The sequence below is a fragment of the Crotalus tigris genome, unplaced genomic scaffold, assembly GCF_016545835.1.
Source record: "Crotalus tigris isolate CLP2741 ecotype Arizona unplaced genomic scaffold, ASM1654583v1 scf7180000021643.52994198:917841, whole genome shotgun sequence".
NCBI lineage: Eukaryota > Metazoa > Chordata > Lepidosauria > Squamata > Viperidae > Crotalus > Crotalus tigris.
The window spans coordinates 127,294-151,926 of NW_024098611.1; the positions used below are offsets into that span (position 1 = coordinate 127,294).

At 45.8% G+C, this 24,633-nt stretch overlaps 1 protein-coding gene across 1 annotated transcript; it reads left to right on the forward strand.

Annotated features, from left to right (window-relative positions):
- Nucleotides 1-14,709: 14,709 nt before the first annotated feature.
- On the forward strand, nt 14,710-24,177 carry LOC120296875 (putative protein TPRXL; the record flags this gene model as incomplete). The annotated part of the gene is given in 3 exon segments (XM_039318908.1): nt 14,710-14,970; nt 14,972-15,185; nt 24,152-24,177. Coding segments are annotated over 3 exon segments (501 nt in total), but the record flags the coding sequence as incomplete, so codon positions are not given.
- Nucleotides 24,178-24,633: the final 456 nt, after the last annotated feature.

The window sequence follows — 24,633 nt, forward strand, 5'->3', positions numbered from 1 at the left end:
TCCTTCCTTTCTTTCTCTTTCTTCTTCCTTCCTTCCTTTTTATAAATAATTCAAAGTGAACACACATAATACTCTTCCTACTTCCTGTTTTCCACAACAACAACCTTGCAAGGTGGGTTGGGCTGAGAGAAAGTCACCCAGCTGTGGCTTTCATGGCTAAGTGGGACTAGAACTCACGGTCTCCTAATGATAGGCCCAAAGTCACTGCAGGCAGGACTATAACTCACCGTCTCCTGTTGAGTGGCCCAAAATCTTCCAGCCAGCTTTTGTCCCTAAGCCTGGACTATAACTCACCGTCTCCTGGTGATTGGCTCAAAGTCACCCAGGCGGCTTTTGTCCCTAAGGCGGGACTAGAACTCACCGTCTCCTGGTGATTGGCCCAAAGTCACCCAGCCAGCTTTCGTCCCTAAGGTAGGACTAGAACTCACCGTCACCTGGTGATTGGCCCAAAGTCTTCCAGCCAGCCTTCATGCCTAAGGCAGGACTAGAACTCACCGTCTCCTAGTGATTGGCCCAAAGTCTTCCAGCCAGCCTTTGTCCCTAAGGCTGGACTAGAACTCACCGTCTCCTAGTGATTGGCCCAAAGTCTTCCAGCCAGCCTTTGTCCCTAAGGCTGGACTAGAACTCACCGTCTCCTAGTGATTGGCCCATAGTCACCCAGGCAGCTTTCATGCCCAAAGCAGGAGCAAAACGCGGAGTTTCCTATCTATTTCTATTTGTGTAACAAGGTAAAATGTTAATCTTCCATCTCTCTTCCCCAGTATATCTTTCCTTCACTTCTTGGAGAGAAAAAGAGAATCTATTGCAGAAAAAAAAAATTGTATTCAGATGTATTTTTTTCCCCCATTCCTCCATGCCTTGCCTTGACAACTTTCTCTGGCCAAAACTCCTGCGATGGATGATTTGCTGCAGAAATGGCCTTCGAAGAGTTGGCAACCCCAAATGGGGATGGGTGGATGGTATCTGTTGGGGAGAATGGCTAATCCTGGGAGAAAAAGCCAGTAGAACTTCTGATGAAACTGGCAGCTCTGCTGCACGGGAGTCCTAAATTATGTTAATGTAATTAAACTGGAGCTCTCGGTTCACCAGAGGCATCTGCTAAAAGTGCGGAAGCAATAAAAGTGAGAAATTGGGGCTTCTAGGAAAACTCACGCCTGGCAGAAAGCCCACTGCAATTTGGGACAGCGTTTTCGCAACCTGGGCAACTTTTAAGACACGTGGTCTACAACTTCTGGAATTCTGGGAGTTGAAGTCCGTGTGTCTTGACGTGGCCAAGGTTGAGTAACCCTGATTTAGGAGATTATCTGCAAGATTGTCTGGGACATTACACATCCTCTTCATGACTTCTTTTCCCAGTTCCCTTCTGGGAGGAGGGGCTCCGTGGTATCCGAAGCAGAACGTCCAGATTCAGTCCCAGTTTTGTTCCATTAGGGTATTAACCTTGTGAACTCTCAAGATTCCTTCTTCTCAGTGGTGGGATTCAGCTGGTTTGCACCACTTCAGCAGAAACAGTAGCTAATTTTTTGTTGCCCAGGCCCAGAACGGACTTCCGGAAGCAGCATCCACACAGAGAACCGGTTGCTCACATATTTGAATCCCATCACTGATCATATCTACCTATCTACCTATCTATCTATCTACCTACCTACCTACCTACCTACCTATTTCTGTCCCTTCCAACTCCTATTCTGTTCTGTTCTGTTCTGTTCTGTTCTATTCCCATATTTTCTATTCTGTTCTATTCTATTCTATTCCATATTTTCTATTCTATTCTATTCTATTCTATTCTATTCTATTCTATTCCATTCTATTCTATTCCATTCCATTCCACATTCTATTCTATTCTATTCTATTCTATTCTATTCTATTCTATTCTATTCTATTCTATTCCATTGCATATTTTCTATTCTATTCCATTCTATTCTATTCCATTCCATTCCATTCTACATTCTATTCTATTCTATTCTATTCTATTCCATATTTTCTATTCTATTCTATTCCATTCCATTCTACAATCTATTCTTTTCTATTCCATTCCATATTTTCTATTCTATTCTATTCCATTCTATTCTATTCCATTCCATTCCATTCTATAATCTAATCTATTCTATTCTATTCTATTCTATTCTATTCTATTCCTATTCTATTCTATTCCATTCCATATTTTTTATTCTATTCTATTCTATTCCATTCTATTCTATTCTATTCTATTCTATTCTATTCCTATTCTATTCTATCTATTCTATTCTATTCTATTCTATTCTATTCTATTCTATTCTATTCTATTCTATTCTATTCTATTCTATTCTATTCTATTCTATTCTATTCTTATTCTCTATTCTATTCTATTCTATTCTATTCTATTCTATTCTATTCTATTCTATTCTATTCTATTCTAGTTAGATAGCGCCCAGTGTTCAAGTCTGTCCAGATCCTCCTGTATCCTAAGCCTGTCTTCTGGAATGTTGACTATTCCTGCCAGCTTGGTGTCGTCTGCAAATTTGATGAGTTCCCCATCTATCCCCTCGTCCAAATTGTTGATGAAGATGTTGAAGAGCACTGGGCCCAGAACAGAGCCCTGGGGCACCCCACTACACACTTCCCTCCATGTTGATGCGGTTCCATTGAGGACTACACGCTGAGTACGGCCGGTCAGCCAGCTACGAATCCATCTGGTGGTGATGCTGTCTAACCCACATTTTTTTCTATCTTATCGAGTAGTAGGTTGTGGTCTACTTTATCAAATGCCTTAGTGAAGTCCGAGTAAATGATATCCACAGCATTCCTCTGGTCCACTAATTTTGTCAAAGAACACAATAAGATTTGTCTGGCACGATCTTAAGAAAGCAGAGTCCACCCACTGGAAGCAGCTACCCAAGAGACAGAAAATTGCCAAGATGCTGGAACTAACTAACATACAGCTGGGGAACTGGTGACCCTCCAGAAATTCTACTTCAGCAACAGCTCCCTCGGGGAGGGCTCTGAGGCAACAGCTGGAGGCTACAGCTGGAGAGCAGTCACGGAAGAAATCAAAGCTACAGAGGCAGCTGTGCAAACCTCACCCCTTTTTCAGTGTGTTGCACGCCTGCCTCTGTAGCTTTGATTTCTACGATCCCCTCTCTATAGGCGCGTCTGATTATTAGTGCCTGGAAGAACGGCATTCCATTTTGGGTTCAAAGAATCAGATATCTTTTCTCTTGGACCCAGAGATGGTACAGAAACTTCACCAGAGACCGTAAACCCTGCGTAAAGCACAGAGGGCGGGAGTAAAGCAATAAAACTCCTTCCCCAAACCGTGTGTTCTGTCCCAAAGTTCCCGTCTGCGTTTTGCATTAAAATGCTGGTTGGGGAATTCTGGGAGTCGAAGTCCAGAGATAAAGAACGGTTGCTGGAATTGGGTATGTCTAGTTCAGGGGTAGGCCACCTTGGCTCTTTTATGACTCGTGGACTTCAACTCCCAGAATTCCTGAGCCAGCATGGGGGAACTATGGCCCCCTCATGACTCGTGGACTTCAACTCCCAGAATTCCTGAGCCAGCATGGGGGAACTATGGCCCCCTCATGACTCGTGGACTTCAACTCCCAGAATTCCTCAGCCAGCATTGGGGAACTATGGTCTCCTCATGACTTGTGGACTTCAACTCCCAGAATTCCTGAGCCAGCATGGGGAAACTATGGCCCCTTCATGACTGGTGGACTTCAACTCCCAGAATTCCTGAGCCAGCATTTTAATGCAAAACGCAGATGGGAACTTACCTGGGGTTTATAAAATCTGACCCCTGGATGAATGTTACTGTATTGTTTGTCTTGTTAAGTTATATTGTGTTTTTATTGTTAGCTGCCCAGAGTCCTGCGGGAGTGGGGCGGTTTATAAATTTTAATAAATAAATAAATAAATAAATAAATAAACTTTGGGACAGAACACTTGGTTTTGGGAAGGCGTTTTAACGCTAGACGCACCCAAGGACTTTCGAAGCGGTTCCACTGGGATGTTTTTGATCACACACACACACCTCATAGCCCAGATCTGGCGCCGAGCGACAACTAAAGAATTTCAAACCTTGTAAAGTGTTACGACAAGGGCCTCCCTTTGAATGGTGGTTCTGTCGAAAAGTCATGCGATGTTGTCGTTTTCTAATGTGCATAATAAAAGTTCTGCATCCGTGAGTGTCTGTCATTGATAACAAAATGGAAGTTTATGTCGCATTACCCCCTCGTAGGTCGCCAAAGCCAGGCCCGCCCTGCCCCGCTCCCCTCCGTTCACGCTCTGCAACTGCACTCTTAAGGTGTTGGTAAATTGTCCTTTTTAGTAGAAGCTCACGCGAAGTGAAGAGGTGGCAGGTTCTTGTCGTGGGGGGGGGGCTTTCAGAAAAGAAAATGACCAGCCCCTAACCCCAATAGTCAATGTGTTGTGGTGTGTAATAGCTCTGGCAGTCACAGCGGCAATAGTCAATGATTTCACAGCGATCGTTTGGAAACAAGTGGGGTGTGTAAACCTCCCCGGCTCCAGGCAGCGATAGGAACACAAACGAAGGTAGTCAGCGCTCTGCAGTAACAGCTCGTTCCGCGAGGGCAACTCCCCACAAGGTCTATAACTTGCCCAAAGAACAATCATCAAAGTTCAGATGGCCACTGGTCTCCAAAGCAGTAACGACCGGCCTGTCCTTCTCTTCTGTCGTCGCTCGTCGCTGGCAGTGTCGGGTCTCGTCGGTGTCAAAGCCCCGTCCCCTTTCCTTTGTTGTTAAAATCTGAATTTAGCAACCCCAGCAATTTTCTCTCTCCTCGCTCTCTCTCTCTTGCCCCCGCTCGGGATATCCCCCCTGCCAAAGAAAGCAGTAAAATTCCACCGTCGCACTCTCTCTCTCTCTCTCTCTCTCTCTCTCTCTCTCTCTCTCTCTCTCTCTCTCTCTCTCTCTCTCTCTCGTCTCTGTCTGTCTCTCTGTCTCTCTCTGTCTCTGTCTGTCTCTCTGTCTGCCTCTGTCTCTCTGTCAGTTTCTGTCTCTGTCTCTCGCTGTGTCTGTCTGTCTGTCTCTCTCTCTGTCTCTCTGTCTCTATCTCTCTGTCTATCTCTCTCTCTCTGTCTGTCTCTGTCTCTCGCTGTCTCTGTCTGTCTGTCTGTCTCTCTCTCTGTCTCTTTCTGTCTCTCTGTCTGTCTCTGTCTGTCTCTGTCAGTCTCTCTCTCTCTCTCTCTCTCTCTCTCTCTCTCTCTCTCTCTCTGTCTCTCTGTCAGTCTCTCTCTCTCTCTCTCTCTCTCTCTCTCTCTCTCTGTCTCTGTCTCTCTGTCAGTCTGTCTCTCTCTCTCTCTCTCTCTCTGTGTCAGTCTCTCTCTCTCTCTCTCTCTCTCTGTCAGTCTCTCTCTCTCTCTGTCTCTGTCTCTCTGTCAGTCTGTCTGTCTCTCTCTCTCTCTCTCTCTGTCTGTCAGTCTCTGTCTCTGTCTCTGTCTCTGTCTCTGTCTCTCTCTCTCTCTCTCTCTCTCTCTCTCTCTCTCTCTCTCTCTCTCTCTCTCTCTGTCTCTGTCAGTCTCTCTCTCTCTCTCTCTCTCTCTGTCTCTCTCTCTCTCTCTCTGTCAGTCCTCTCTCTCTCTCTCTCTCTCTCTCTCTCTCTCTCTCTCTCTCTCTCTGTCTCTCTGTCAGTCTCTGTCTCTGTCTCTGTCTCTGTCTCTCCCTCTCTCTCTCTCTCTCTCTCTCTGTCTCTGTCTCTCTCTCTCTCTCTTCTTCCCTCTCCTTCACAGAAAGGGTTCAGCTAAAACCTGGTTTCACCTGGTCTTTCTCCGACAACAGCAACAGCAAAAAACCCCACCCCCTTTCTTTCCTTCCAACCGATCCACGCCTGCTGTGCCCAAAACCGATAGCAGCTGTCCGGGCTTCCCTTTCCCTGGACAGGCTCTTGCCAAGCCTTTCGGACAGCCCCGCTACATTTATTTCCGAATTGCCCTCGTGGGATTCTAGTTTCAGAGGGTTGAGTTTAAGGGAGCCTCAGTTCTTGGCACACTCACGGCACAAAGCTTCCAGATGTTGAGACTCTACAAAAGAAAGAGTGCAGAGAAGAGCAACAAAGATGATCAGGGGGCTGGAGGCTGAAACATAAGCACGCTTGCAGGAATTGGGTTTCTCTACTTTAATGAAGAGAAGGACGAGGGAGGACAGGATAGCAGTCTTCCAGTATCTCAGGGGCTGCCCCAAAGAAGAGGGAGTCAAGCTCTTCTCCAAAGCGCCTGAAGGCAGGACAAGAAACAATGGATGGAAACTCATCAAGGAGAGAAGCAACATGGAACTAAGGAGAAACTTCCTAACAGTGGGAACAATGAACCAGTGGAACCACCTGCCTCCAGAAGCGGTGAATGCTCCAACACTGGAAGTTTTTAAGAAGAGACTGGACAGCCATTTCTCTGAAATGGTATAGAGTTTCCTGCCTGAGCAGGGGGTTGGACTAGATGACCTCCAAGGTCCCTTCCCTTCTCTTAATGAAGAGAAGGACGACGGGGGACAGGATAGCAGTGTTCCAATATCTCAGGGGCTGCCCCAAAGAAGAGGGAGTCATGCTATTCTCCAAAGCCCATGAAGGCAGAACAAGAAACAATGGATGGAAACTCATCAAGGAGAGAAGCAACATGGAATTAAGGAGGAATTTCCTGACAGTGAGGACAATTAATCAGTGGAACAACCTGTCTCCAGAACGGTGAATGCTCCAACACTGGAAGTTTTCAAGAAGAGACTGGACAGCCATTTCTCTGAAATGGTATCGAGTTTCCTGCCTGAGCAGGGGGTTGGACTAGATGCCCTCCAAGGTCCCTTCCAACTTTATTATTATTATTATATCTGAAGGTCATCTCGGTCCCTGGAATTGAGGGCTGCTTGTGACCTGCAATTTGCCCCACTTTGCCACCAGCTCCTGAGTGAAACACGTTTGCTCTCCCACAACCACGCCATCCAACACATGAGCTCATCGCTGTCACACAGGGACTGATTTGTTGAGGTTTGGCTAAGACCCTGAGGAGAGAACACCGCCTGAGGCTGGTGGCGCCTTATTTTATCCTCTTTTGGTGCATAGCCTCCTTTTTTTTTTGTAGAAAAAGCTGGTTCATAAATAACATGATGTTCGTCCCTAAATCCAAGGAACAAAATTCACTAGCGTGTGTTAACCCAGGCAAATAAATAACTTATGGCTGAGTGCAAAGGTGGGATTTAATCAATTTGGAAAGAGAGTGTTTTGTTCCGTAAACTTGCACACGTCAAATAAAGAGCAGAAGCTGTATTTGCCCAATGTGTTCAACGTGGTTAGTGTTAATCTGTGTTGTTATTGTTGTAACATACTATGCTATGCAACTCAGCCTATTTAGTAGATGACACCAAGCTGGCAGGAATAGCCAACACTCCAGAAGTTACAGGCTTAAGATGCAGGAGGATCTGGACAGACTTGAACACTGGGTGCTATCTAACAAAATGAAATTCAGTGGTGAAAAAAGTAAGGTTCTACATTTAGGCAAGAAAAACGAAATGTGCAGGTATAGTATAGGGGGTACCTTGCTCAATAGTAGCAACTGTGAGAGGGATCTCGGAGTCCTAGTAGACAATCACCTAAATAGGAGCCAGCCGTGTGCTGCAGCTGCCAAAAAGGCCAACACAGTGCTAGGCTGCATTAACAGAGGGATAGAATCAAGATCACGTGAAGTATTAATACCACTCTTCAATGCCTTGGTAAGGCCACACTTGGAATACTGCATCCAGTTTTGGTCACCCCGATGTAAAAAAGATGTTGAGACTCTAGAAAGAGTACAGAGAAGAGCAACAAAGATGATTAGGGGACTGGAGGCTAAAATATATAAGGAACGGTTGCTAGAATTGGGTATGTCTAGTTTAACGAAGAGAAGGACAAGGGGGGGACATGATAGCAGTATTCCAATATCTCAGGGGCTGCCATAAAGAAGAGGGAATTAAGCTATTTTCCAAAGCACCTGAAGGCAGGACAAGAAGCAACGGATGGAAACTAATCAAGGAGAGAAGCAACCTAGAACTAAGGAGAAACTTCCTGACAGCGAGAACAATTAATCAGTGGAACAGCTTGCCTCCAGAAGCGGTGAATGCTCCAACACTGGAAGTTTTTAAGAAGAGACTGGACAGCCCTTTGTCCGAAATGGTGTAGGGTTTCCTGCCCGAGCAGGGGGTTGGACTAGATGACCTCCAAGGTCCCTTCCAACTTTACTACTATTATTATTATTATACACTTTACAAGGCCTTGGTAAGGCCACACTTGGAATCCTGCATCCAGTTTTGGTCACCACGATGTAAAAAAGATGTTGAGACTCTAGAAAGAGTGCAGAGAAGAGCAACAAAGATGATTAGGGGACTGGAGGCTGAAACATATAAGGAACGGTTGCTAGAATTGGGTATGTCTAGTTTAAGGAAGAGAAGGACGAGGGGGGAGAGGATAGCAGTCTTCCAGTATCTCAGGGGCTGCCCCAAAGAAGAGGGAGTCAAGCTATTCTCCAGAGTCCCTGAAGGCAGGACAAGAAGCCACGGATGGAAACTGATCAAGGAGAGAAGCAACCTGGAACTAAGGAGAAACTTCCTAACAATGAGGACAATTAACCAGTGGAACAACCTGCCTCTAGAAGTGGTGAATGCTCCAACACTGGAAGTTTTTAAGTAGAGACTGGAGGGCCATTTGTCTGAGATGGTAGGATTTCCTGCCTGAGCAGAGGGTTGGACTAGAAGACCTCCAAGGTCCCTTCCAACTCTGTTTATTCTATTCTATTCTATTCTATTCTATTCTATTCTATTCTATTCTATTCTATTCTATTCTATTCTATTCTATTCTATTCTATTCTATTCAGATTCAGTCTCTTGCTTGAATCCAGTACATGAGTTAATATTAATTAGAAAATAGTTTAGGGTAATGGTTAAGGTGCTGGCCTAGAAACCAGAAGTCGTTGAGTTCTAGTCCCGCGTTAGGCATGAAAGCCAGCTGGGTGACTTTGGGCCAATCACCAGGAGTTGGTGAGTTCTAGTCCTGCTTTAGCCACAAAAGCCAAGTGGGGAGCTTCGGCCAGTCCTGGTCTCATCCTTACCCACCTCACCTCACCTTGTTGTGGGCAAAATAGGAGGAATTTAACAGGTTGAATTACTTATAAAACAAGAAAGGTGGGATGAAATCTAACTTTTAAAAATAAAGAATGCAACAGCCACATTAAAGGGGTTGTCGATAGCTGGAGTCTTACTGGAGTCTGACCTCAAAATATCCCACCATATTTTAGGCTACCGCAGTGTTTTTCCACCTTGCCAAGTTGAAGTTCTGTGGACTTCAACTCCCAGAATTCCCCAGCCAGCCACGCATGCATTCTGGGAGTTGAAGTCCACAGATCTTCAAGTTGACAAGGTGGAGAAACGCATGGACTGGTCTCTCCTATCATCTGCAATCCAGCCAGGGGCTAAACGGCCCGTTAGCTTTCTTCTAATATTGGTGGCCTTCTGTTTTTGGAAATCAGATTTCATGGCTGCTCGTGTGCCAGCGGCAATAATTCCACCGATGGCCCCTCCAAGTCCAGAGCAGCTGGAGAACCATCCGCTGGAGAGACCTCATCTTGCCTGACTGCACAATCACACCTGCGCCAGCGACGTTCTTGCCGGCCTTCCTTTCTGCAGGCCCACCTGCAATTGGCAAGCTTGGTGTCCGAGACCCAAGGTGATATTTGCAGACAAGGAGTTGGCAGTGCCCACTGGGCAGGTGTTCGAGCAAGGGAAGGAGGGGCAAATCCTTAGGAAATGCAACTAGGTTTCATCCTCAGTGCTAGGAGGGTGTGGGGTTTGTGGAGAGGAAGAGGAGGAGGAGGAGGAAGAAGAGGAGGAGGAAGAGGAAATGGAAGAAGAAGTCACAGGAAAAGGAAGAAGAAGAAGAAGAAGAAGAAGAAGAAGAAGAAGAAGAAGAAGAAGAAGAAGAAGAAGAAGAAGAAGAAGAAGAAGAAGAAGAAGAAGAAGAAGAACTGCTGTGAGGTCCTTGGTGTCCTTTGAGCTTGATGGTTTTCTTGCAGATGTTTCATGATCCAACTAGGGAACATCATCAGTGCTAGCAGGGAAGGGGGTTTGTGGAGAGGAGGAGGAGGAGAAGGAGGAGGAGGATGGCGGCTGTGGTGTCCTTGGTGCTCTTTGAACTGGGTGGTTTTCTTGCAGACCTTTCATGACCCAACTAGGGAACATCATCAGTGCTAGAAGGGTGTGGGGCTTTGTGGAGAGGTTAGGAAGAGGAGGAGGAGGAGGAGGAGGAGGAGGAGGAGGAGGAGGAGGAGGAGGAGGAGGAGGAGGAGGAGGAAGAAGAAGAGGTGGAGGTGGTGGTGGTGGTGGAGGAGGAGGAGGAGGACGATGACTGTTGCATCCTTGGTGCTGTCTGAGCTTGGTAGTTTTCTTGCAGAACTTTCATGACCCAACTAGGGAACATCATCAGTGCTAGAAGGGAGTGGGGTTTGCTCTCAATTTATATCCTAATGGCTTGCCCTCTCAGTATCGCTGGGAGTGTCCTTGGGGGCTCCTTGACTAGCTTTTGTTTACTGTTTGATTGTTTGTCTGAGTTGGTAATTCCTTGACTGGGGTATCGTTTCCTGTTGGGCGTTAACCTCCGGGTGTTGACTGCTGACCAGGATTGCGGCAGTTTGACTTTTCCATTGGCTCTTTTGAGTGGCATGTAGACGTCGTTTCTCTGTTTGTGCCTGTCGATGGCTGACTTGCCGGAGTGCCAGGCCCCCACCTATCCTCTGGTGCTTTTGGAATTAGCTTTGTCTGGATTGCACACCGTTTCCCACGAGATGTCCTTCCTCTCCAAGCACGCCTGCGCCTCTAGAGAGCCCAGGGCACAACCTCCGCCAGCGATGGCGTCTATGTGAACATTAAACTGGAGACAAGCTTGGGGATCAGCTCAGCCCCAGCCCTGGCTGCTCCCTCCCCAGCCCGCCTCGCCTCCCGCAACCCTGACAGGGCTGAGATCAGGGCAAAAAGAGGGCTGTCACGACGTAATTTATGGCCGGAATGGCTTCTAGGAAGGGAAGCCGATGGTTCACTAGCAAACTGTCAGCTCAGATTCATTGTCAAACGAGGCGGGAGTTGGAAGCCATTTCATCAACAAAAGAAGTTTTGTTCATTAGAAGTGCCATGTTAAGAGCCACAGAGGCTGTTGGGAACCTCCCGTGGAACGTCCAGCTGCTTTGGAGAACATTTTATTCTCCAAAGCACCCATAGGCAGGACAAGAAACTCATCAAGGAGAGAAGCAACCTGGAACTAAGGAGAAACTTCCTGACAGTGAGGATAATTAACCAGTGGAACTACCTGCCTCCAGAAGCGGTGAATGCTCCAACACTGGAGATAGTCAAGAAGAGACTGGACAGCCATTTGTCTGAAATGGTATAGGGCCGTGATGGCAAACCTATGGCACGCGTGCCACAGGTGGCACTCAGAGCCCCCTCTGTGGGCACGCGCACCGTCGCCCCAGTTCTAGGCCTTCAGCTGGGTTTTATAAAACTTTTTCACTTTAGGCCTCCGCCGCCATGTGCAAAAAAAAAAAAAAGAGGTTCAATCAATCAATTTCAACTTCTCACGGGAAAAAAAAAGATCTCGCAAAGTTGGAATTGATTGATTGAACTTTTTAGTCCCATCCAGTCTGCCGTTACCATTGCAGCCACGCCCACCCAATGGGGCACGCCCACCCGGCACCCAACAATACATAAGTGGGTTTTGGGTTGCAGTTTGGGCACTCGGTCTCTAAAAGGTTCGCCATCACTGGTATAGAGTTTCCTGCCTGAGCAGGGGGTTGGACTAGATGACCACCAAGGTCCCTTCCAACTTTATTATTATTATTATCATCCGTGATCCAGAATTCAACCCCAAGGAAATCATAGTGCTGCAGAGTTGCAAGCTATCTTCAAGAAGAGTTTAGTTGAGGGATCGCTTAAGCTTGGCGATTCTGGGATGGATAAACATCAACTCGCAGAATTCCCAGATAACATGGGTGGACTATAACTCCCAGAATCCCTTGTCCAGCATGGGATGGACTTCGGCTCCCAGAATCCCCCATCCAGCATGGGTGGGTGCCAACACCCAGAATCCCCCAACCAGCATGGGGTGAACTTCGACTCCCAGTTTTATTTCTGTAACCTGCCGAGAGTCCACGAAAGTGAATTGGGCAGCCATGTACATTTTTTTAATAAAGTAAAAATAAATCCCTTTTGATGTGCTGTCCTTTCTTACTTACTATGAGGCTGAGACTCTAGAAAGGGTGCAGAGAAGAGCCAGAAAGATGATGAGGGGACTGGAGGATTAAAACAAACGAAGGATGTTGCAGGAACTGGGTAGGTCTAGTTCAGGGGTCTGCAAATGTGGCCCTTTTGTGACTTGTGGACTTCAACTCCCAGAATTCCTCAGCCTGGCTGAGGAATTCTGGGAGTTGAAGTCCACAAGTCATAAAAGGGCCACGTTTGAAGACCCCTGGTCTAGTTTAATGAAAAGAAGGACTAGGGGGTGACATGATAGCAGTCTTCCAATATTTGAGGGGCGATCAATCTATTCTCCAAAGCGCCCAAAGGCAGGACAAGAAGCAACGGATGGAAGCGAGGGGGGACAGGATAGCAGTCTTCCAATATCTCAGGGGCTGCCCCAAAGAAGAGGGAGTCAAGCTGTTCTCCAAAGCACCTGAATGCAGGACAAGAAGCAACGGATGGAAACCAATCAAGGAGAGAAGCAACCTAGAAGTAAGGAGAAACTTCCTGACAGTGAGAACAATTAACCAGTGGAACAACCTGCCTCCAGAAGCGGTGAATGCTTCAATCCTGGAAGTTTTTAAGAAGAGACTGGACAGCCATTTGTCCGAAATGGTATAGGGTTTCCTGTCTGAGCAGGGGGTTGGACTAGATGACCTCCAGGGTCCCTTCCACCACCACCACCACCTCTGTTATTTTGTTGTCCTGTTAAGCTCTCCTAACAGAAGTGGGGGGGAGGCAGGGGCTGGACTAGAAGACCTCCAAGGTCCCTTCCAATTCTGTTGTTCTGTTTGTTTGTTTAATACTAATGAGAAATGTGGCTTTCTTTTTTTCCTTTTTTGCTAATTCTGGGCAAGGATCGTTCTGGCTTCGCTTTTGTCTGATCTCTTCTGAAAGCTTTCGCTTCATTGACCGATGCGTAGCCTTGGCTTCGACAGAAAGCCCCTCCCAAGAAAGGCAAGTGTAGCAGCATTGTCGCCCGGGAGGACCCAGAAATGATTTTTGATGGATCCCAGGACGCCAGCAACAGGCCAGGCGAACAGATGGTGGCACTCTGTGGCGGGTGGCAATGGCGGGTGCAAGCAAACTGGCGTTTTGGTCACATGCGCCTCATGCGATGTGGGGGCCACGGTGCACGATCTGCTCTCGGGAAGCTTTCCAGGGCCTGTGACTACGTTTATGGATCAACTGTTTCTTCTGAATTTCGGTATTGTTCAAAAAGGAAAAAAGGAAAACCAGAAGAAGGAAACGAAAGAAAAAGATAATTATAAGGCCAACGGATACCGAAACGACGCCTAAAAAGTGTTTTTAAAAAGTAATAATAAATAATAATAATAATAATAATAATAATGTTGGAAGGGACCTTGGAGGTCATCTAGTCCAGCCCTCTGCTCAAGCAGGAGAATCTATACCAGGGGTAGGCAACCTCAGCTCTTTTATGACTCGTGGACTCCAACTCCCAGAATTCCTGAGCCAGCCATGCTGAGGGGAAAGGGAGAAGTTTCTAAGCTGAGCCAGGCTGGATCAGGAATTCTGGGAGTTGAAGTCCACGAGTCATGAAGGGGCCATAGTTCCCCCATGCTGGATCAGGAATTCTGGGAGTTGAAGTCCATGAATCATGAAGGGGCCATAGTTCCCCCATGCTGCCTCAGGGATTCTGGGAGTTGAAGTCCACGAGTCATGAGGGGGCTGTAGTTCCCCCATCCTGGCTCAGGAATTCTGGGAGTTGAATTTCCAGTTCCAACAACCCTTCCTTATATGTTTTAGCCTCCAGTCCCCTAATCATCTTTGTTGCTCTTCTCTGCCTTCTTTCCAGAGTCTCAGCATCTTTCTTACTTCGTGGTGACCAAAACTGGATGCAGTGAAAAGAATACGACAGAAAAAAAAAATCAAGGTATATCAGTATAGCAATTAATGACGTGCCTCCAGAAGTTGTGAGTGGTCCAACCCTGGAGGTTTTCGAGGAACGACTGGACAATCATTCGCCCGGCATTGTATAAGGGCAGGGGGGTTGGACTAGATGACCTCCGAGTTCCCTTCCAGCCCTTGGATTCTACCAATCCTTTTCGGTTCCCGTTCGGTATCCAGCTCAGCCCCCCGTTTCTTTGCAAGCGCTTCCCGCGTGGCGAGCCCGAAACAGCCGCCTCTCTGCACAGCTTAAGATCAGCGGCCGGATGCATCACGAGAGATAAAGATCATTCTTTTGCCTCACATAATGAGGCCTTATGAAAGATGGCTTCCTAAATTTGGAAAGCGGCCCCGGATCCTAATCAGAGACGGTCTGTTCTCGTTCGGATGAGAGGCCGTCCCTGGAGACCCAGAGCTGCACCTGGAAAGCCGAGCCGAGGGCACACGGCCATGATTGGAATTGCAGTTCTGCCTGAGCGGTTGTCGTTTTCTTCATATTTGATTCTCTCTCTCTCTCTCTCTCTCTCTCTCTCTCTCTCTCTCTCTTTTAATACTTTCTTCTTCTTCTCCTTCTCCTTCTCTATCTTCTCCTTTTCCATCTTCTCCTTCTCCTCCTTCTCCTCTTCCTTCTCCTCCTCCTCTTCTTCCTCTCCTCCTCTTCCTCCTCCTCCTTCTTCTTCTTCTTCCTCCTCCTCTCTTCCTCTTCCTCCTCTTCCTCCTTCTTCTTCCTCCTCTTCCTCGTCCTCCTTCTTCTTCCTCTTCCTCCTCCTCCCTCCTCCTCCTCCTCTTCCTTCTCCTCCTCCTCCTCCTCCTCCCCTTCCTCTTTCTTCTCCTCTTCCTCCTCCTCCTCCTTCTTCTTCTTCCTCCTCTTCCTCCTCCTCCTCTTCCTCCTCCTCCTTCTTCTTCTTTCTCTCCTCCTCCTTCTTCTCCTCTTCCTCCTCCTCCTCCTTCTTCTTCCTCCTCTTCCTCCTCCTCCTCTTCCTCCTCTTCTCCTCCTCCTCTTCCTCCTCCTCTTCTTCTTCTTCTTCTTCTTCTTCCTCCTCTTCCTCCTCCTCCTCCTCCTCCTCCTTCTTCTTCTTCATAGGTTTTGTGACACTGGGCAGTGTACAAAAAAAAAGACTTCACCATAATTAGTGCAGAGTGCAGAGCAGAGCCACAAAGATGATCAGGGGACTGGAGGCTAAAACATATGGTAAACAATGGTTGCAGGAATTGGGGATGTCTAGTTTAATGAAGAGAAGGACCAGGGGTGACATGAGAGCAGTCTTCCAGTATCTGAGGGGCTGCCCCAAAGAAGAGGGAGTCAAGCTAGTCTCCAAAGCGCCTGAAGGCAGGACAAGACAGTCACTTATCTGAAATGGTATACCTCCAAGGTCCCTTCCAGCTATATTCTATCCTAATATTCTAATATTGCAACGGATGGAAAGTCATCAGGGAGAGAAGCAACCTGGAACTAAGGAGAAACTTCAAGACAGTGAGGACAATTAACCAGTGGAACAACCTGCCACCAGAAGCTGTGAATGCTTCAACACTGGAAATATTTAAGAAGAGACTGGATAGCCATTTGTCTGAAAATGTATAGGGTTTCCTGCCTGAGCGGCGAGTTGGACTAGATGACCTCCAAGGTCCCTTCCAATATCATCATCATCATTACTTACACTGAAGCTCAAAGAGAAAGAAGATACAGAATATTTTCAAACATGGAATTTATTTTTATCAATGGTTGGGAGGGAAAAAAGAGGTAGAGACTAAGAATCTAACTTGTAACATGAAGCAAACAAATTAAAACCCAGACGATGTTTATTAAGCACTAATCAAATGTAATAATAGAAATGGACAGTCTTGCATTGAGGATCAAAGAGAAAGAAGATAATAGAATATTTTTAAACATGGAATTTATTTTATCAATGGTTGGAAAGAAAAAAAAGGGGGGTAGAGACTAAGAACGTAACTTGTATTACGAAGCAAACAAATTAAAAGCCAGACAACACGTTGTTTGTTAAGCAATAATCAAATGTAATAATAGAAAATTAATATTTTTTTGTAAAAAAAAGGGAGGGGATCACGTGACCACTGGAACCACTGCAACGGTCATTAAATAGGAACCTGTTGCCGACCGTCCAAATTTGGATCAGCGGAGCATGGTGAATTCTGCGATGATCAGAAGGGTGGAAAAACAGACACAAGTTACTTCTTTCAGCGCAGTTGTGACTTCAGTCGCAGAATGAATGTCAACGCTGCAACAAATTGAAAAGAAGCCCTTTTTTCTTCCTTTTTCAGTTGCCACAGATTTAGAAAGGGAAGGGAGGAGAGAATGTAATTTGAAATTAGCCAAAACAATTCTGAGCTGTGGGAACCAAGGTCACTAACTGATTACATTTTGGCTGGCTAGAGGTCGGGGAAGAGAGCCTGCATTTTGCAATAATTGGTGAATGTGATTTATGACAAATAATAATAATAATAACAACAACAACAAGAAGAAGAAGACCTGGCAATGGCTAAGAGCAGGAAAATTGAAGAAAGGGACCGAGGGACTAATTCTGGCTGCACAAGACCAAGCCTTAAGGACATATGCATATAAAGTCAAAATTGAGAAGACAGCAACAAACAGTAAGTGCTGCCTATGCAAAGAAGCTGAAGGTGTGGTCTCCCGCAGGCGGGACCAGAACCCAGTGTCCCCCACTCTCTGCCTGCTACCTTCAGCACTAAGCCAAATTGATAATATTAGTGGTTGCCAGCTGCCGTTTTCAGGCTCAATCTAACTATCTTGTTTTTGGATTCTGGGCAGGCGCCAAGTTCCCCATCAAGTGGACGGCCCCCGAAGCCATCAACTATGGGTCCTTCACCATAAAGTCCGATGTGTGGTCCTTCGGCATCTTGCTGATGGAGATCATCACCTATGGGCGGACCCCGTATCCAGGTATGTAGCAGGAAAGCTTGACCTTGCCTAGAAAACAGTTAAGATGGCCTCACTTCTTTGGTTTCATCCAGCAAGACTCCAATAATAATAATAATAATAATAATAATAATAATAATAATAATAATAATAATAATAATAATGAAGATGCCCCACAAGACCAAGCCTTAAGGACAAATGCATACAAAGTCAAAATTGAGAAGACAGCAACAGACAGTAAGTGCCGCCTATGCAAAGAAGCTGAAGAAACAGTGGACCACATGGTAAGCTGTTGCAAGAAGATTGCACAGACTGACTACAAGCAGTGGCATGACAAAGTAGCAACAATGGTGCATTGGAAGATCTGCAAAAAATATCATTTGCCTGCAAGCAAAAACTGGTGGGATCATAAAATAGAGAAAGTCATAGAAAATGATAAAATTAAACTGCTCTGGGACTTCAGAATTCAAACAGACAAGCACTGCAACATAACACCCCAGACTTAACAATTGTCGATAAGAAAGACAAAAAAGTCTGGATAGTGGACGTGGCAGTGCCTGGAGACAGCAGAATAGACGAGAAAGAACTGGAGAAGATAACAAAATACAAAGACCTACAAATAGAATAGAAAGACTGTGGCAAAAGCAAGCAAGGGTAGTACCAATAGTGATAGGCTCCTTGGGTGCAATCCCAAAACAACTGGAGCACCACTTGAACACCATTGGCATTGACAAATTCTCTATTAGTCAATTGCAAAAGGCGGCCTTACTAGGAACTGCTTCCATCCTGTGACGATATCTATAATACCATCAAACATCCACATCTGCCTATCCCAGGTCCTGGGTAAGGACTCGATAGATAGACAAAATGCCAAATCCAGTCTGAACATCTGGCTGACTGTGCGATGATCCATAATAATAATAATAATGTTGGAAGGGAACTTGGAGGTCATCTAGTCCAACCCCCTGCTCAGGCAGGAAACCCTATATACCATTTCGGACAAATGGCTGTCCAGTCTCTTCCTGAAAACTTCCAGTGTTGGCAAATTCACCACTTCTGGAGGCAGGTTGTTCCACTGGTTAATTGTTCTAACTATCAGGAAGTTTCTCCTTAGTTCTAGGTTGCTTCTTTCCTTGATGAGTTTCTCCATCTGTTGCTTCTTGTCCTGCCTTTGGAGGTGCTTTGGAGAATAGCTTGACTCCCTCTTCTTTGGGGCAGCCCCTGAGATACTGGAAGACTGCTATCCTGTCCCCGCTCGTCCTTCTCTTCATTAAACTAGACAAATCCAATTCCAGCTACCGTTCCTTATATGTTTTAGCTTCCAGTCCCCTAATCATCTTTGTTGCTCTTCTCTGCACTCTTTCTAGGGTACAGTTAGGGTGGGGATAGTATAGTCTTGAGTTCACCTTTGTTTGTATGTTTGTAGCCAAATTAAAAAAAAATGTTCTTTAAGGAAAATTTCTCTGCCTTAAAAATTCTTTTCATTGGTCTCACCTATCGGAACCATGACACTGAACTGTATCCATTCCTGTATGTTGAATTCAGCCATGTGGTTGGTGCATCAGGACAATCCAGGCAATTGGGCTAATGGTGTAAAAACCATGGTTAAATGTACATTGCAGACCCAAGGGAGCTGGGGGGGGGAAGAATCCATTAGCTATTGGAAAAAAAATGTCCTTTTTTTCCATAGCCCCACGCATTTGCAACTGAATTGGTCCTTCAGGAGCACTGTAAACACGCAGTATAAATAATAAATGCACACAGACATAGGAACAGGATGAAAAGCAGAGCGAACAGTATTAGCACACCGTTATTAAAAAATAATAATAATACACATAGGCTTCCTGTAAAAAAAAAATAAGGATGTGAATGGGTTGGAAAACCAATCAGGAAAAGTGCTTTGGGTCTCTCAGGATCCTGACATTCATTCAAGTAGCCGTGCACGAGGATCAGACTGAACACCGAAGCCTGAATGTTGCATTCACACAACATGCTGATTGCTGACAGAGTGAGAGCACCAAGGACCCCACAGTCGTCCTCCTCCTCCTCCTCCTCTCCACAAACCCCTCCTCCCTTCTAACACTGATGATGCTACCTAGTTGGGTAATGAAATGCCTGCAAGAAAACAAGCAAGATCAGAGGACCCCAAGGGGACTGGAGGCTAAAGCATACAAGGAATGGTTGCTGGAACTGAGTATGTCTAGTTTAAGGAAGAGAAGGACGAGGGGGGACAGGATAGCAGCCTTCCAGTATCTCAGGGGCTGCCCCAAAGAAGAGGCAGTCAAACTATTCTCCAAGGCGCCTGAAGGCAGGACAAGAAGCAACGGGTGGAAACTAATCAAGGAGAGAAGCAACCTAGAACTAAGGAGAAACTTCCTGACAGTGAGGACAATTAACCAGTGGAACAACCTGCCTCCAGAAGCAGTGAATGCTCCAACACTGGAAGTTTTTAAGAAGAGACTGGACAGCCATGTGGCTGAAATGGTATAGGCCTATAGGGTTTCCTGCCTGACCAGGGGGTTGGACTAGATGACCTTCAAAGTCTCTTCCAACTTTATTATTATTATTATTATTATTATTATTATTATTATTATTATTATTGATCATCGCACAGTCAGCCAGATGTTCGGACTGGATTTGGCATTTTTGTCTACCTATCGAGTCCTTACCAATCTCAAAACAACTGGAGCACCACTTGAACACCATCATTGGCATTGACAAATTCGCCATTAGTCAATTGCAAAAGGCAGCCTTACTAAGAACTGCTTCCATCCTGCGACGAGATCTTTAATACCATCAAACATCCCCATCTGCCTATCCCAGGTCCTGAGTAAGGACTCGATAGGTAGACAAAATGCCAAATCCAGTCCGAACATCTGGCTGACTGTACGATGATCAGTAATAATAATAATAATAATAATAATAATAATAATAATAATAATAATAATACAGTTGGAAATGACCTTGGAGGTCATCTAGTCCAACCCCCTGCTCAGGCAGGAAACCCTATACCATACCAGACAAATGACTGTCCAGTCTCTTCTTAAAAACGTCCAGTGTTGGAACACAACTTCTGGAGGCAGGTTGTTCCACTGATTAATTGTTCTGTCAGGAATTTTCTCCTTAGTTCCAGGTTGCTTCTCTCCTTGATTGGTTTCCATCAGTTGCTTCTTGTCCTGCCTTCAGGTGCTTTGGAGAGTGGCTTGACTCCCTCTTCTTTGTGGCAGATACTGGAAGACTGCTATCATGTCTCCACTATTTCTTCTTTTCTTTAGACTAGCCAAACCCAAGTCTTGCAACCGTTCGTATGTTTTAGTCTCCAGGCCTTGGATCATCTTAGTTGCTCTTCTCTGATTTTTTTTTCTAGACTCTCAATATCTTTTTTGTGATATGCTGACCAAAATTGGCTGCAGTGTTCCAGGTGTGGCCTCACTAGGGTTTTATAAAGCGGTACTAATACTTGATCTTGATTCTATCCCTGTTTATGCAACCCAGGATTGTATTAGCTCTTTTGGCTGCTGCTGCACACGGCTGGCTCATAGTCAAGAAGTCTAAAGTCTTAAAGAGACCAATGTTGGACAGCCCTGGTCTAGGGCCTCTTGCTTGAGCAAGGGGCTGGACTAGAAGACCTCCAAGATCCCTCCCAACTCTTTTATTCTGAATTTATTCTGTATCTGCTTCCAGTTTTATCTAATCACCTTCAATGTCACCTTCTTTTTAAGGTGGATCTTTGCACGGTGAGGATGAGTCAGCTCTCCAGGAAAAAAATTGCTCTGTTAATGGGGATTTAAATATTTCAGCAGATGCATTGGGGGAAATTGTCAACAGGAAATGAACAGTTAGTCCAAAAACTTTCCAATTCCTTGTTGTTAGCTTAGCCAGAGGCAGCCTTGCCAGTTCCTTCCATGGAAGAGTCCACTCCTGGTTTTCCTTCCAACATTAAATTCAGCAATTGATGAACTAAATACACTGATCTTGAAATTTATTTGGCAAGGGGAAAAAAAAAAGCCAGAATTAGATTGAAAATGCTACGAGAAGCGAAAGAAAATGGAGGATTTGGCCTGCCAGATTGGGCCCGGTACTATCAAGCATGTGCACTAACATGGATAAAAGAATGGATAACCCTTAGACATAAAAGATGACTATATCTAGAAGGGCATGACCTGCAACTTGGATGGCATGCCTTTCTACCGGTATGAGAAGAATAAAATACATAGATACTTTCAAAACCATTATATAAGAAACGCACTTCTTCCAGAATGGGAAAAGGTAAAAGCGAAAATTTACATGAAAATACCTGGATGGCTTTCAACAATGGAACGTTTGTTCACCCAAACCTAATTAAAACTATGAGCAAATTGTGACTTATAAAGAGACTGGACAGCCATTTGTCCGAAATGGTGTAGGGTTTCCTGCCTGAGCAGGGGGTTTGACTAGATGACCTCCAAGGTCCCTTCCAACTTTACTATTATTATTATTACATTTGGAATATTGAAGGAAAACTAAAATCTAGACAAGAACTAGAAGAACAGGGTATTGATCTATTGTGGTGGCCACAGCTGCAAATTCAAACGAGATATGAAAAAGATGCTAAAACATCTGGATTCTATAAAAAGCATGCCTGGCTGAGGAATTCTGGGAGTTGAAGTCCACAAGTCATAAAAGAGCCAAGTTTGAAGACCCCTGCTCTAAAATAACACAGGCAGTAGCTTACACAGAAAACCTATCTAAAATGTTTTATAGATGGCACCTACTACCTGTAATGTCTTTAAAAATATGCCTAGCAATTGTTGAAAATGTAGACAAACAACCAGGCACATATTATCATCTTTGATGGACTTACCCTAAGGCTAAAAGATTCTGATCAAAAATACATCTAGTTAGAGCAGTGGTTCTCAACCTTTTTAATGCCACAACCCCCAACCGGTCGTAAGTCAAGGACTACCCAATCGGTCGTAAGTTGAGGACTACCCAACCGGTCGTAAGTCGAGGACTTTCCCTGCCCGGGAGCACCGCACATGCGTGGTGCCACCACCTCCGCCGGCCGAGGCGTAGCTGGCAAGCGGCAGAGACAGTGCAGGCCGACCACCGGCTGGGCCACCAGCTGGCCCAGCCCAAGGGAGGTAAGGCACCCGCCAGGCCCCATGTGCGCCAGCAACCCTCCCTGCGCCCATTGGCCTCCCACCCCTGGCCCTCTTTTACTTACATTTTTAGTAGTTGCTCAGCAGGGAGGGGTGGAAGCTTCCAGACAGCTCGCCTTCACTGCAGACAACTTGCAGCACTGTTTGCAGAATGGGACTTTTGGCGGGCTCAGCAGGGCAGAGACAGCCTGGACAATTCCTATTGGCTTTTGAAAGCCAATAGAATTAGACTCTATTCAAGAGAGTCTATTCTATTGGCTTTCAAAAGCCAATAGAATAAAAGGGAGTAGCACAGCTAAGGAAAAGGGGGGGAAAAATGGCGGACTGCGTTGTTTGGCGACCCCCGTGAAATGGTCGTTCGACCCCAAATGGGGTCCCGACCCACAGGTGGAGAATCGCTGAGTTAGAGAAAATGATAAAAAAAAACCATGTAGATTTTAAGCCAGAATTATTTCTGTTTGGTATCATTGCCGGAAATTGTGAGAAAGAATATGTATATTTAATGTTGCATGTATTAATGGCGGCAAGAATCGTATTTGCTCAATCTAGGAAAGATGAAGAATTACCAGCAGAGGAAGAGAGAATTCAGGAAATTTTGGACTGTGCAGAAGTGGACAGACTGGCATTGAAAATGAAAGAGAAAGAAGATTCAGATTACTTTAGAACAGGGGATACATTTTATCAATGGCTAGAAAAACGAGGCAGGAATTCTGGGAGTTGAAGTCCACAAGTCATCAAAGGGTCCTAGTTCCCTCCCGCTGGCTGAGGAATTCTGGGAGTTGAAGTCCACAAGTCATCAAAGGGCCAAGTCTGAAGACCCCTGGCTTAGAGTAACAGCTGGAGAGTCCAGCTCCAGGAACTATCAACCAACAGTTTTGCAGCTGTTGTTAAAGGGGATGCGATACTGACTGCCTGACTTGAAGTCCACAACGTTCAGGGTGCTACAGCAAATCACGGAGGCCGTCCGGCCCCGTCTCCAGCCATTTGTTAATCACGCAGTGTAAGGCTGGCATCTAACCTTGAAGATGCCAAAATGACAAAGCGCGCTTTGTGGCACCACCACACAAACTCATCTCTTTCATCTGCTAACGTTTCCCACAAGGACATCAGGGAGAAGGTCATTCTGCACAACGGAGCCAGAGGTTCTGCTCCTTGCCCCACAGACGTCCCTGGGAGAAGGTCTGGGACAAGCGGCCGCAACGACTACGTCTCTGCACAAATCACTCTGGCTGGGATGCCCAGGCCATAATCCCAGAGAGGAGGTGGCTATGACAGTCTCCTTCCTGTGGACCCCGTCAGGCCCAGCAGCTCTTGATTTACTCTGGAGTGTAATCTCTTTCTTTCTTTTTTTCTTTCTTTCTTTCTTTCTTTCTTTCTTTCTTTCTTTCTTTCTTTCCTTCCTTCCTTCCTTCCTTCCTTCCTTCCCTTCCTTCCATTCCCTTCTCCTCCTTCCTCCCTCTCTCCTTTCCTTTTCTTTCTCTCTTCCTTCCCCTCCCCTCCCTCTCTTCCTTCCTTCCTCTTTCTTTCTTTCTTTCTTTCTTTCTTTCTTTCCTTCCTTCCTTCCTTCCTTCCTTCTTTCCCTTCCCTTTCCATTCTCCTCCCTCCCTTTCTCCCTCCCTCCATTCCCTTCCTTCCCTTCTCCTCTCTCCCACCCCTCCATCCCTTTTTCTCTTTCTTTCTCTTCCTCCCTCTCCTCCCCTCCCCTTCCTTCTTCCCTCTCTCCATCCCTTTTTTTCTTTCTTTCTTTCTTTCTTTCTTACTTACTTTCTTTCTTTCTTTCTTTTTCTTTCTTTCTTTCCTTCTTTCCATTCCCTTCCCTTTCCCTTCTCCTCCCTCCCTCCTTTTCCTTTTTCTTTCTCTCTTCCTTCCCCTCCCCTCCCCTCCCTCCCTTCCTTTTTCTTTCTTCTTTCTTGTTTTCTTTCCTTCCTTCCTTCCCTTTCCGTTCTCTTCCCTCCCTTCCTCCCACCCTCCCTTCCCTTCCGTTCCTTCCCTTTTCTCTTTCTTTCTCTTCCTCCTCTCCCCTCCCTCCCTCCCATCCTTCCTTCCTTCCACCCTCTCTCTCTATCTCTCTCTCTCCTCTTTCTTTCTTTCTTTCTTTCTTTCTTTCTTTCTTTCTTTCTTTCTTTCTTTCTTTCTTTCTTTCTTTCTTCTATTCCCTCCCTCCCTCACCATCTCCTGGTAATTGGCTCAGTCACCCAACCAGCATTCATGCCCAAGGCAGGATTACAGCTCACCAGCTGGGTGACTTTGGGCCAATCCCTGGGAGACCGTGAGTTCTAGTCCTGCCTGAGGCACGAAAGCCGGCTGGGTGACTTTGGGCCAGCCCCCTTCGGTCTCCCAGCCCAACCTACCTTGTAGGGTTGTTGTGGGGAAAACAGGAGGAGGAAGCTATGCGGGAGACATTCACCTGCCTTGAAAAATAATAAAGGAGGGAGATAAATAAAGAAATC